We start from the raw sequence: 13,757 nt of genomic DNA, 5'->3' as shown, positions 1-13,757 counted from the left end.
GGCTATTTTAAAATTTACTTTTGTGTTGGTTATGAAAAAAATGCTTTCCTAATATATGAGATTAAAATGAAAACAGTTAATTTCCCATAAAAAGCTTTCAGGAACTCTAAAAGTCTTTATTTTCAAATAAAAAGTGAAATGACAATAAAACACACTAGTTTCAGCTGATAATATGTGTGTTTACATAAATATTTGTCATATAAAGTATTTGTGTCTATTGGTATGTTTTTACAACTTTCATGAGATATAACTGACATACTATATAATCCATCAATTTAAAGCATATAACTCAATGGCTTTTAGTATATTCATAAGAGTTGTGCCATCAATACCATAATCAATTCTAGAACATACCTATCACCCCCAAAAGAAATCTGTACCCTTTTAGCTCTCACCCTCTGACCTTCCTAGCCCTAAATAACCACTAATCTACTTTCTATCTCTGTAGCTATGCCCATTCTGGACAATTTTATAAACAGAATCATATAATATGTGGTGTTCTGTGTATGGCTTATTTCATTCAGCATAATGTTTTCATGGTTCATCCATGTTGCAGCATGAATCAGTATTTCATTCTTTTTCATGGCCAAGTAATACTCCATTGTAGAAATATATCACATTTTGTTTATTCACTCATCAACTTATGACATTTGGGTTATTTCTGCCTTTTGACTATTGTGAATAATGCTTCTATAAACATCTGCATACAAGTTGTTATTTGGACATATGTTTTCATTTCTCTTGGGTACATACCTAAGAGTGGAATTGCTGAGTCATATGGTAATTCTATATTTAACCATTTGGAACCACCAGAATGTTTTCCAAAGCAGTTACACAATTTTATATTCACACAAGCAACATGTATGGGTTCATATTTCTCCACATCTTCACCAACACTTGTTATTATCTGTCTTTTTAATTATAGCCATCCTAATGGGTGTGAAGTGGTATCTCACTGTGGTTTTTGATGACTAATGATGTTGAGCATCTCTTCATGTGCTTATTAACCATTTGTATATCTGCTTTGGAGAACAGTCTATTCAGAGCCTTTGCTCACTCTTACTGATTACTACAATACTCTTCTATTTATCATCTATTACAAAATCTTCTATGTTGGTACTATTTTATTTAATGTCCTTGAAAGTCACAGACATGAATGATTTAAACAAACATTAAATAAAATTGTTCAGGATTTCGGGGGCTAATCCTTTCTTCTAATGTAGTAAAAATTAGTGGGCATTTACTAAATACCTCCTATAACGCAACTTCCATATTCTCTCTCACATGTTTCCCATGTCAGAATATAAACATTATGATATTGGAATCAGGATAAGGATATAAGTATACTGAATGATTTAGGACTGAAATGGGATCTGGACACAATTTTTAATAAGGACACTCTTCCTCAAATTGGTCTCTACGCAATAGAACAATCAGAAAAATTCAGCTCCCACTACTGTGTTGGCGAACACCCACCAGCAAGGTTCATATCCTGAGATAAAGACGACTGTGGCACTGCTACAAATCTTGCTTTCTATGCTTCTCACCAAAAAAGCCAAAAAACAAATAAAAAATAACCCCCCCCCAAAAAAAACTTTTCTATAAGGGCAAATGGTCAAAACACAATAAATGTATCTACTTCACAAAGAATAAAAGAAAGGGGCAACCATTCCAAAACATAATAGAATATTTATGGATAAGTCGCTGAATACCACAGGATGCTTCAGTAATGCCTGAATAGAGAGACTGCCCAATTCCCTAAGAGTGCCAATTATTTTATTGCAACACAAAAAGCACATTGGGCACTTTCCCATATGGCTCATTACCACTTTCAAATCCCTGTGGAAAGTCATTTTGTTACAGAAGGTCTAAGCAGCATTTCTACCCTCAAAAATATTCAGCTCGTTCAAAATCCAAAGTAACCCCAAAGCTCTGAATAGCTATCTATGCAGATACCGGAAATACAACATACATCTATAGAGTTTCAATTGACAGGTAAATTTGCTACGATTTGAGGCAACATTTTCTTGATAGAGAAAAACATCTTTCCTCGTGTATTTCTTTTAAAATACAACCGAGCAGTGCCTTAACAAAATATAAGCCTACAACTCTAAACATCTGAATATTATAAAATCTAATTTGGTACTTGTGAGACAAAACATGGGGAGAGAGAAAGGGAAAGTTTTAATGCCTTAAGTCAAAAAGACTAGTGTGGTTAAAGGTTCTATATCATCAGTCATAAATCATCAACAGGACCGAAAATCCCATCAATATCTATTATAATGAGAACAGGTCTCCTAGGACCAAAAATTTTCTACAGCTGTTCCACTGGCCCAATCAGATTTTTTTAAATCTTCATAATAAACATGGCTGGAAAAACCTAACAAACAAACACTTAAGATAAAAAAGTTTAAATTATATCCTGCAATGAATACTAGCTTAATATTTTTTTGTAGTTATATACTTTGGCTCTGTAATAAAAGAAATTCTGGTTATCATTATTCTATAAACTACTCCATCTGTTCCTTATACACATACCAGAATTTCACAGCAAAAGAGATCAAGAAACACCACCGAGATTAGAAAAATTGGTAACAGCTTTTTAAACATTCATGAGGTTCTCTGACCTATAAAGACTTTTCCAGCTAAGGATGGCCATATTAAGAATAAATCATTACTTGTAAGAGATACATATGCTCTCATAAAAGTTCCCTAGATGACCATTAGTATGGCCACCGGGCCTTATGTAGCTCTGCCTTTGAAGAAATCCAATCACTTCAGCGGAAGAAATATAAATATGGTAATCTTACAGGGAATAAGAAAGAAAGGTGAAAGGGGCTCTTATTTTTGCCTTTAATTCTCTGGCCTATGTGTCTGCTGTGCTTATGCCTCTTTCATATGAAGGAGGCTTTTTGCAGGTTTCCGTTTTTCCTTTTTTTTAAATAAGTTCAAAAAAGATGAAAGAAAAGTCAATACGGGAAACTTCCCTAATTTGTAAGGTTAAATCAGTAGAATGTCCATCTCATATCCCTGTACAATAGAAAAAGCAGCAGCTAGGAATCAGTGACTTGCATTTTTAGTCCTAGTTCTATAACTAACTACCGGTATGACTTTAGCCAAATTACTTAACATTTCTAAACCTCAATTCCCAGCTGTCACACAAGATATTAGGACTAGGTAATCTATGATAGTTCAAGTCATGTCTGTGCACAAGTATGTTATTATTACTCTTTTCATCCAGAGGAACATTCTTGTTTCTTTTGGAGATTTAAAAAATGAACCAGGAGACAAGCTCCTTTTCCTCTAGCAACTCTGAGGTATTAGGAGCCATGTCCTCTGCCTACTGGAGAGAACAAGGTCAACAGGAAGAGAGAAATCACAATGGGAGACAGAACCAAAATGGTCTTCCTGTACAATTCACCTCTTCCTAGTCACATAGGCCGAGAAACCTTTTCTTATACTTAAGTCAGTGTAAACTGGCCTCCATAACAAACAACCAAAAGAACCCAATGCTCTTCCAAATGACTACATCAGCTTTGTTGACAACTGATCATCACACCTCCTCTCCTCGGGTGAGTCCACAGATAGAAGCAGGTGAGCCTGCATTGTCCAGCAACCGTTCCTCTCCTACACCGAGACCACGTTTCTAGGATTTGAAGCATCCAGATCATCATCAGCGAAAGCCTCAGAGTAAAGCCTCTCTGGGCAGCAACAGCATTCATCTCGGTAGTCCCCAAGCCAATCACCTAAGCCTATGGTTTTCGTTCCTGAACCCATTAGAATCACCTGGGAAGCTTTAAAAAAGAAAGTCAACGTCCCTGTCTCTATCCCTATTCTAACTTAATTGGCGTGGGTTGAATTCAAGGCATGGACATGTTGTAAAAGCGCCTCAGGTGATTCATACAAACAGCCAGGATGGATAACCATGCTCCGAGCCTTTAGAACTACACCAAAAACGTATCTTCACTATAACTCCCACAGTGTCACTCTACTGAATAAGTTATTCAGTGGCCCTCCAGTCCATTCTGGATAATCCCAGACAGGCTTTTTCATAAAGGACTGAAGAGCCCTTTCCTTCCATGACTTTCCTTAACTTCTACCTACTCATCAAGACACAGCACCCCACTTCTTCTGCATAAAGCCTCCAGTGACTACAGCCCTGCTCCTTCCTTCCAGGCTGAACCCCGACTGCACTACATTAATGTCGCTGAATTGAACTTCTACCTCTGCCAGGAAGGAGTAACTGGGACTGGACTAGCCCTTCTACTTAATCTTAAGTAGAAGACTGGAGAAAATATATGAAACAAATGTTTTTAGACATTGTACAATTGGCAGTACAAGATTTTGAATCTTGAGAGAAAGGAAATAAAGGAAATGAGCCTGGAGGCACTTTCCAGACAGTGGTGCAGGCAGCGTGAACACAATCAGATGCAGCAGGCTCCCTGAGTTGAGCTGGAATTTGCAGGGCAGAGTACAGCAAAGGAGAAAACTACGTGCATAGCAAAACCTCCAGAAATCTTCATGGGGTCGCCTGGAGATGTTGTTGAATATTAGCCATGAGTGTGAAATTCCATGAGACCAGGCAAAGGATGCCGGAGAGCTATAAACTGAACAATTCCCAGAGCTCAGGCAGGGCTGGGAGACCTTTGCATTCCAACCAGCCAGAGCAGAGTCCCTGCTGAACAAAGGGCATTCAGGAGAGATCCCACAAAAATAACATCTCAGCCACAGCACAGAATTAACCCTAGAATAAAAGTTACTTTAGACCCACCCTCAAGAATTAAAGAATAAGCCCCAGAAGGATCAAACTAATCATCAGGAAACTTAACTGTGTGCCAGACCAAAGTCCAGTTTTCTTTAAAAGAAAAGAGACTCTAGCACTCAATACCACAAAATACACAATGTCTAGCATCCAATCAAAACTCACAAGATAAAAAAAAAAAAATTGTGACCAGGAAAAAAATCAGTCTAATGAAGCAGATGCAAAAAATATATAGATAAGACAGAATTAGCAGTCAAGGACTTTAGGATAGCCATTATAACTATGCCCATGAATTTAATGAGAAGAGAAATGGAGGATATAAAAGGGAATTAAATGGAACTTCCAGAACTAAAAAAGAGAGTATCTGAGAGGAAAAATTCACTAGATGGGATTGACAGCAAATTCGACATTGTGGAAGAAAGATCACAGAGCTTGAACACACAGCCACAAACACTATCCAAACTGAAGACCACACACACCAAACAACATAAACAGAGCCTCAGAGACTTGTGGGACAACATGAAGTAGTCTAACATTGGTGTAGGTGAAAATCAGATGGGAGAGGATATTCTTTAGTTCTTTAGTAAGACAAAAGCTAGAAGAATTGATTACCAAGAGACCTGCACTAGAGGAAATGGTTAAGATAGTTCTGGAGGCAGGAGAAAAACGATACTACCTGGAAATTTGGATCTGCACAGAAGAACCTTCTATTTCTGCAGATCAACTGACATAAGCCCTGGGCCCATCCCTGAGCTATGCATGCAGTGAACAGACACAAGGGAATAAAAGAAGCAAAGACTTGGAAAACTGAACTACCACATAACTTAACTACACAAGTATCAGATCATCTCATGAGTGGTACATGAATGGGATAGGCCCAAATAGTACAATAAAGGATTTGAAAACTGAACTGACATTGGAACCAACCACCCACAGAAAGAAAAACAGAATTTGTGCTCTAAACCTAACCAGGTTGACTGCTTGGTCAAACAAACAAAAATCAACATTCTGCAGAGGATTTTAACAGAATCTAAAATCTCACAATAAAGGTCAAAACGTTCAGATAGAAGAGAAATTTACCAGGCATACAAAACCAAAACAAAACAGAAGAATGTGACCAATTCTCAGGAGAAAAAGACAATCAGCAGGTGCCAGCCACAAAACAGGCCTCAGATGTTGGGATTATCAGACGGATTTTAAAGATAGACAATAACTGTGCTCTATAAGATAAAGGTGCACTCCTGAAATGCACAGACAGAGTTTTCATCAGGGACACAGAAACTAAAAAAAGAACCAAATGGAAATTTTAGAACTAAAATTACATTATTAAAAAAAAAGTCACTGGATAGGTTCGCTAGGTTCAATAGCAGAATGGAGATGACAGAGAAAGGAGTCAGTGAACTTGAAGATAAATCAATAAAAGCTATCCAATATGAAGAACAGAGGGAAAAAGATCGAAAGAAATAAATAAGAGCCTGAGGAGCTTGAGGGACATTATTAAAATGTCTAAAATTCATGTCATTAAAGCCTTGAGAGGAGCAGCAGATTGGTGGAGAAAAAAATACTTACAGAAATTGTATCTGAAACCCTTCCAAATTTAGTGAAAGACAAAATACATGATAAAAAATTAGATACAAAACCCAGTAAAGACCCAGAAAATATAAACAAGACTGTAAACCGCCTTAACTTAATTGATATGTGTAGAGTACTACTTTCAACAATGGCAGAATACACATTCTTTTCAAGGGCATATGGTACATTCACCAGGATAGACCATACACTGGGCCAAAAGAAAGCCTCATTAAAGTAAAAGGATTAAACTACACTGAGTGTGTTCCCTAACAACAAGAGAAATAAATTAGAAATTATTAAAAAAATGATATCCAGAAAATCTGTGGCATATTGAAACAATAAAATACCATTCAGCAGTAAAAAAGAATAACTACTGATATATACAACAACATATATGGATCATAAAAAATGAGGTTGAATAACAAAAGCCAGATACAAAAGAGTACTTAGTAAATGAGTAGATTTATATGACGTTCAGGCTCAGGCAAATTAATCTATGGTGACAGAAATGAAACCAGAACAGTGCAGGGGGTAGTTACTGGAAGGAGACATTTTAGTAAAAACTCAACAAATGTCATTATTAGCTATCATTGCCTTATTGTGTACCACCCCACTCCACTGTTCACCATTCTACTTTCTATACCCTAGTTAGTCCTTTTCATTTCTACTGTTTCACCTTTTTAAATGTATGGCACCTACATTCTCACTCCTGGTTAAATACTGAGACAGGGACTATAGCTCTTTCTTTCTCTCCCACAGTGGTTAGTCTGACACATGCACAATGAACCACTTACAAAGTGCTACTGAGTAAACCAGACTGAGGCTAAGAACCTGTACGGAAAAATAAAGCAAAAGCACCGTGTATATAAAGCTACAACTTATAGTCCAAATACAACCCACTGCCTGTTTTTGTAAATAAGGTCTTATTGGAACACAAATATGCACATTTGCTTATGAATAGTCTATGGTTGCTTTCATGTTACGACACAGGTTGACTAGTTGAGACAGAGACCATATGGTCAACAAAGCCTTTAGAACCTCAAACAGTAGCTATCTGGCCCTTTACAGGAAAGGCTGCTGACGCCAGATTTAAGCTGCAGCAATTCTCGATGGGCAGGACAATAAAGCCACCCACTGCTTCCAGAGCCTACGGCTTCTCTGACACCTATCTGCTGGTATTGATCCAGGATATTGCAGTGCAGCTTCCCCAGGCTGGAATGTAAGAACTTTAGCCTAAAACAGGTCATATGCTTCAACAGGAAGTCCTTTCTACCTATTTACAAAGATATCTAGAAAAAATACATTCTCCTCTTTAAGTCACATGGTATTAACTATTAGAGGAATGCCTATATTAGCCTCTTAGGGCAAGCATGATTCTTTCTGAATATGTAGGTGGCATGGACCGTGGAGAACTGTATATCTGAAACTAACTTCTAACACTTAGCCAGCAGAATGGTCTCTTAGGCTGAGAATCAAGGGACCTGGGTCTAGTATGACTCTAACCATGTCTGAGAGACCTCAAACCAATCATACAGTATTTTCACACCAGAGTTCCCTCCTTCCCTAGCCTTCCCTAACAACGCGCCCACATGTGCTCCCCGGGGGACCCCTCCATCTAGCTTCCATGCATGTTAGAGGCACAAGCATATAATGTGTGAAGTACTCTCCAAAGGCATAAAGTATTATTTTAAAGTAGCTCTACAGTAGCAAACACTATCATTTTAAAATATAAGTTTAAATGTATTAAATGAAACACAGTACTTACCAAAACTATTAAAGTAGTACTGCTGTCCTGGGTAATCAATATTGGAGGGAAAAATGCCTAAATATGAAGGAAACAAACATTTTAATTGCAGGGGTAGGCTTCTCCCGCCACCCCTGCCAGCTTTACTGAGGTGTGACTGACAAATAAAAATTGTACATGTTTAAGTTGGGCAACGCAATTTTTTTAAAGGTGTACAATGTGATGATTTAATATACATATATGTTATGAAATGATTTCCAGAATCAAGTTCATTAACTCAAGTTCATCACTTTGTATACTTACCATTGTGTGGGTGTATATACGTGAGAACACATAAGATCTATTATCTTAGTAAATTTCAAGTATGTAATACAGTATTATTAACAATAGTCACCATGCTGTATATTACATCCCCAGAACTTACTCATCTTACAACTTAAAGTTTGTACCCTTTTACCAACATCTCTGCATTTACCACCCCACGCCAACCCCTGGAAACCACTGTTCTACTCTCTGGTTCTATGAGTTTAACTTTTTTAGATCTCACAAATAAGTGAGATCATACAGTATTTATCTTTCTCTGGCTTATTTCACTTAGCATAATGTCCTTCCGGTTCACCCATTTTGTCAAAAATAACAGGATTTCTTTCTTTTTTATGGCTGATAATATTCCATTATATACATATAAATACCACATTTTCTTTTTCTTTTTTTTGAAGATGTTGGGGGTAGGAGTTTATTAATTAATTTATTTATTTTTGCTGTGTTGGGTCTTTGTTTCTGTGCGAGGGCTTTCTCTAGTTGTGGCAAGCGGGGGCCACTCTCCATCGCGGTGCGCGGGCCTCTCACTATCGCGGGCTCTCTTGTTGTGGAGCACAGGCTCCAGACGCACAGGCTCAGTAGTTGTGGCGCACGGGCCTAGCTGCTCCGCAGCATGTGGGATCCTCCCAGACCAGGGCTCGAACCCGTGTCCCCTGCATTAGCAGGCAGATTCTCAATCACTGCGCCAACAGGGAAGCCCAATACCACATTTTCTTCATCCATTAGGTTGTTTCCCTATCTTGGCTATTGTGAATAATGCTGTAATGAACATGGGGGTGCAGATATCTCTTCGAGATACTGATTTCATTTTCCTTGGATATACACACAGAAGTGGGATTGCTGGACCATATGGTAGTTCTTTTTATTTCTTGAGGAACTTCCATGCTGTTTTCCATAGTGGCTGCACCAATTTACATTCCCACCAACATCCTCACCAATACTTGTTATCTCTTGTCTTTTTGATAATAGCTATCTTAACATTTCCTGATTGCCATCTATATTATAAAGCTATAGTAAACAAAACAGTATGGTAGTAGCATAAAAACAGACACGTCTGATAGAACACAACAGCCATAAGGCTGTAACTACTAACCTTTCCAACAATTAAGAGATTCTTTGTAACAAAGCTGAAAGCCATTATAAATGATTTCTAAACAATTGTTAAAATAAGCTCTCTTTTGTTTGGGGTTAGCCCTACAGGGAACAGAATTTGGTGGGGACAATGAAACCCTAACATACTCTCTGAAGTTCCTTAAGGTTCCTAATGACATAAGATGCACTTTGCCTTCCAAGGGACCAAGCTTGGTCTTTGAGACCTCTGACAAGTAGAGATGCTCTGGCTATTGAGAGAAGCTGCCCCACAACAAAGATGCTAGGTGAGCCACGTTCTTACCCTTCCTAAGGGACTTTCCCGTTTCTTAACCCTAAGAAAGCAGTAGGACAGACGACTCAGTACTGCTGAAGGAAAGGAGAGAGGGAGGAGTGACAGGGGACACCTTCAGTGTGATGCTCCTCTCCCAGGAGTTATCAGACAGCCGCCTTCATGTACTTGATTATTTTCCACAGGGCTCCCGTGTCACCTCAATTCTTAGATCACTCTAGATCTTTCTCCGGCTTCACCAGAAAAAATGGCGGACAGATTGCAGACCATTTGTAAATAGCACTGAATGTTTCAACTTTTAGCATTTAATTTTCTACTGTATTACACTGAAAATAGAATGATATAAAAGTAAGTCTCCTTAGAAAATAGACAAGGTTTTAAGAAGGAAACTAAGAGTTTAAATGTTATAATTGTGGGGGAAAATCCTCTTTAAAACCAAAATACTTGCCTAAATTTCATAATATGTCTGTAGAAAGCTTTACTAACCACTTAATCCTCAGACACACAAAGAAAAAGGAAACAAAACATTAGACTCCCGAGAATCATTTCTTTTCCTTTGTCAGCACTGAGAGCATCTGGGCAAAAAAGCTCATTACTAGATTTCCATAATTAAGTTGTATCAAAAATATAATAAAACTGGACATTTTCAATAAAGGAAGCTCCTGCTGCCTCTTCCAAGCACACACACTAGAAACACAGTAATAGGCAAACATAGGAAAATAAAAATCTGCGTAGATGCAACACAATCTGTAAAAATCACCAGAAAGTGAATACAACCAGCTAATAAAAGCAACAGCACAGTGCTTGGAAAGCTTTCTAATATCATGAATATCATATGGTTCTCAAGAATACCAGTCACTGGCACAAACTGTGAAAATAAATTATTTATGGCTCAAGAAAAGGTAAAATAGTCTCAGAAGATTTCCCATGAATAAAAGATGAAATACTGGGGACTTCCCTGGTGGCGCAGTGGTTAAGAATCCGCCTGCAATGCAGGGGACATGGGTTCGAGCCCTGGTCCGGGAAGATCCCACATGTTGAGAAGCAACTAAGCCTATTCACCACAACTACTGAGCCTGCACTCTAGAGCCCGCGAGTCACAACTACTGAGCCTCTGTGCCACAACTACTGAGCCTCCATGCCACAACTACTGAAGCCCACGTGCCACAACTACTGAGCCTGCAATCTATAGGGTCCACGTGCCACAACTACTGAGCCCGCAAGCCACAACTGCCGAGCCCGCGCGCCTAGAGCCTGTGCTCCAAAACAAGAGAAGCCACCGCAATGAGAAGCCCGCGCACCACAACTAAGAGTAGCCCCTGCTCTCTGCAACTAGAGTAAGCCTGTGCGCAGCAACGAAGAGCCAACATAGCAAAAAATAAATAAATAAATTTATTTATTTATTAAAAAAAAAAAGATGAAATATTGGAACTCATATGGTCTATAGAACAAGTGTTTGCAAAATATCAATAGTTTCCTTCTAAGTCAAGACCAGTATAGCATTTTCAATTAAGAGATCCAAAAAATTCATAGGTTTCTAAATAAAGTATTTTCATTGAGCATCAATTAGATGAAAAAAAAAATTTTAATTAAAAAGCAGAAGCCACACTTCAAGCAATAACAGACTTGGTTTGGCCATGCATGAATATATGTCTCACCCGCCAAGGACCTAGTGGTCATTCTGAATTCTTTAAAATACTGGCCTTGCACTTCAGTACAGATTTGTCTTTCTTTTTTTAACTTTTCCTTGTACTTTGAATTCATGGAATATTACAGAAGAAAGCATATTTTAAACCCGCTTTAAGTCTCCAAATTTCAAGGAAATCATGGTTTTTGGTGAGTAGCAATAAAGCTGTGGGTATAAGTGTGCAACGCTATTTGTCCCCTAAGAAAGCCTCAGGTTTAAAATTGGGGTTTGCAGCCTCTTCTTCGGAGCAGTGTGAGGACCAGCACCAGCTGGTTTACCTCTTGGTTTAAAAAGAGCCTATTAGGAAGCTCCTAAGCTGAACCACAGGGAACTGTTCCCGTTAAATGAAGATTCCCGTTAAAATGAAGATGCTTCTGCTCCTGTTAAAATGAAGATGAACTTCCAACCTGTCAGGCCAGAAGTGTTCTGTTCTGTACCTGAGCACATTTCCATGATCTTCTTCAGAGGTCCACAGGTGTACATTAGTCCAACAAGGATCCCGGCCAGATGCCCGGCGAAGGAAGTCCTAGGGGAGAAGGAAAGCCTTCGTGAGTGTTTGCTCTGCTGCGGACTAGCAACCACCTTCTCATCAGCCCAGGGCGCGTCAATTAGTCACAGTCTGCAGGCTCTCTTCCACATCACGTGTTTCACACTGAGCAGCATTTAACTTAGTCCCAAGAACAACATTTCCTATCTTACCAAAAAAAAGTACAATGAATAACAACAATGACATGTTTAAAAGGCAATATCCCTCCTTGACCGAGAAAAGTGGGCTGGCTCCTTCGGAGTAGCAGAGGCATTTTGTTAAGACAACCCATTACACTTCTTCCAGTTTTTTCTCTGTAGCTCTTATCACAAAACATAAACGAAACGCATTTTCTCTGAATTAAATCTTGAATTAGCTAGCCACTGTGAGGGATGGGAGCTATCTGTGTTCACCACAGAGCAGACCGCTACGTTTTTACGCACCCCTGACTAGTGAGGCGGAGAGCAAGAGAAACTCGGCAGAAGAGATGTCCACACTGGGCCCCCCCAGCCCCGCTACAAATATGCATCTTTCAGTCGCTCAGCCAATAAAACCCAAAAATGTAAACTTCAAGCTTGAAAGATGAGATAGAGCATTAAATTGGTTCCACTCTTCTTAAAATAGCATCTAAGATTGGCAATCATTTCTAAATATAAATACAAGGCAAGCCTCAGCTAAGTATATGCTGAATGAGTAAAAGAGTAAATGAAAGAAGATCACCCAACGGGGCTCTCTGCCACCCCCCAGCTCTTCCTCTCAATGCAGCCCATACCCTGCCATCAGTTACTCTCCCAGAACTGAGGTGAGGTCATGTATGTCACTGCCATGCTGTGGGGATCGCCGTCTTCTCCGTTGACAGGACGCTCTAGCCTGCAGTCAAGGCCTCCCAACGCCTGGCCCTGCCCACCTCCTCCTTCCACCCTCACCTGCTAAACCCATCCCCACAGACCCCCCCACCAAGTGCTCACTGGTGACCACAAGGCTAGGAGGAACAGCGCGCCTCTCATAAAGAGTCACGTCCCAGTGGAAGAGTTGCTCTTTCCTTCTGCTGCCTGGCAACTGAAAGTTACCAAGGAGCTGGATGTGAACTCCAAGGGAACAGTGACTTCTGTGGTTTTCATATATGTATGTCATACACCTAGGACTGTGCCTGGCACAGGACAGACACTCAAATATGTGTTGAATGCATGATTCCAGTGACCCAGGATGGTTTAACCAAGAGCACCAGGAGGCAAGTTAAAACCGCTGCATCTTCAATCTCAGAGCGCTGGCTGTGCCATGGCAGTGAGCGAACCGTGGCGCTGACGTTGTCACCCACGCAAAACCTAGAATCAAATCCAATACACCTTGTAACCATGGCCACAGAGGACAGGGTAAAGAGGCCCTAAATGCCACAAGCAAGGCAGCCACAAGTGACTGTCATTAGCTCAGAGCCATGGAAAGACTTGCTGGTTCTCAGGAAAGGAACAGGCAAGGGAACACTTCAGAGAAAAAGACTAAAGGAAGCTTTCTGTAGACAGGATGGCACTGCCTCTTGTTCCCAACAGCCAAGTCGATCACACTATTGCCCAAACAAGGTCCTGCGTACGTCTACACACACCGAAAGTCACACACACACACACACACACACACACACACACACACACAATTATCCCTCAGGACAGCTATTATTTTCATCAAATATATCTACCTCACAGTATGTTTAACCTGATAATAAAAACATGGGATCAGATACTCAGTTTTCCCATTTTCAGGGAAGAATAG

General features: G+C 39.5%; 1 protein-coding gene across 10 annotated transcripts in view; it reads right to left on the bottom strand.

The window, feature by feature from the left end:
* RHBDD1 (rhomboid domain containing 1) overlaps positions 1 to 13,757 on the bottom strand; it is a 114,247-nt gene that overhangs the window by 50,530 nt on the left and 49,960 nt on the right. For all 10 annotated transcript variants that reach the window (XM_049711914.1, XM_049711912.1, XM_049711917.1 and 7 more), the window contains 2 exons: positions 11,905 to 11,993; positions 8,100 to 8,156 (listed from right to left, as the gene is read on the bottom strand). In XM_049711914.1, coding sequence (XP_049567871.1) covers positions 8,100 to 8,156; positions 11,905 to 11,993 — 146 coding nt within the window. The remainder of the gene's footprint in view (positions 1 to 8,099; positions 8,157 to 11,904; positions 11,994 to 13,757) is intronic.

This window comes from Orcinus orca, chromosome 7, assembly GCF_937001465.1.
Source record: "Orcinus orca chromosome 7, mOrcOrc1.1, whole genome shotgun sequence".
In the NCBI taxonomy this organism is placed as follows: domain Eukaryota; kingdom Metazoa; phylum Chordata; class Mammalia; order Artiodactyla; family Delphinidae; genus Orcinus; species Orcinus orca.
Note: the sequence above shows the minus strand (reverse complement) of the source record. Positions and strands in the feature narration are given on the sequence as shown.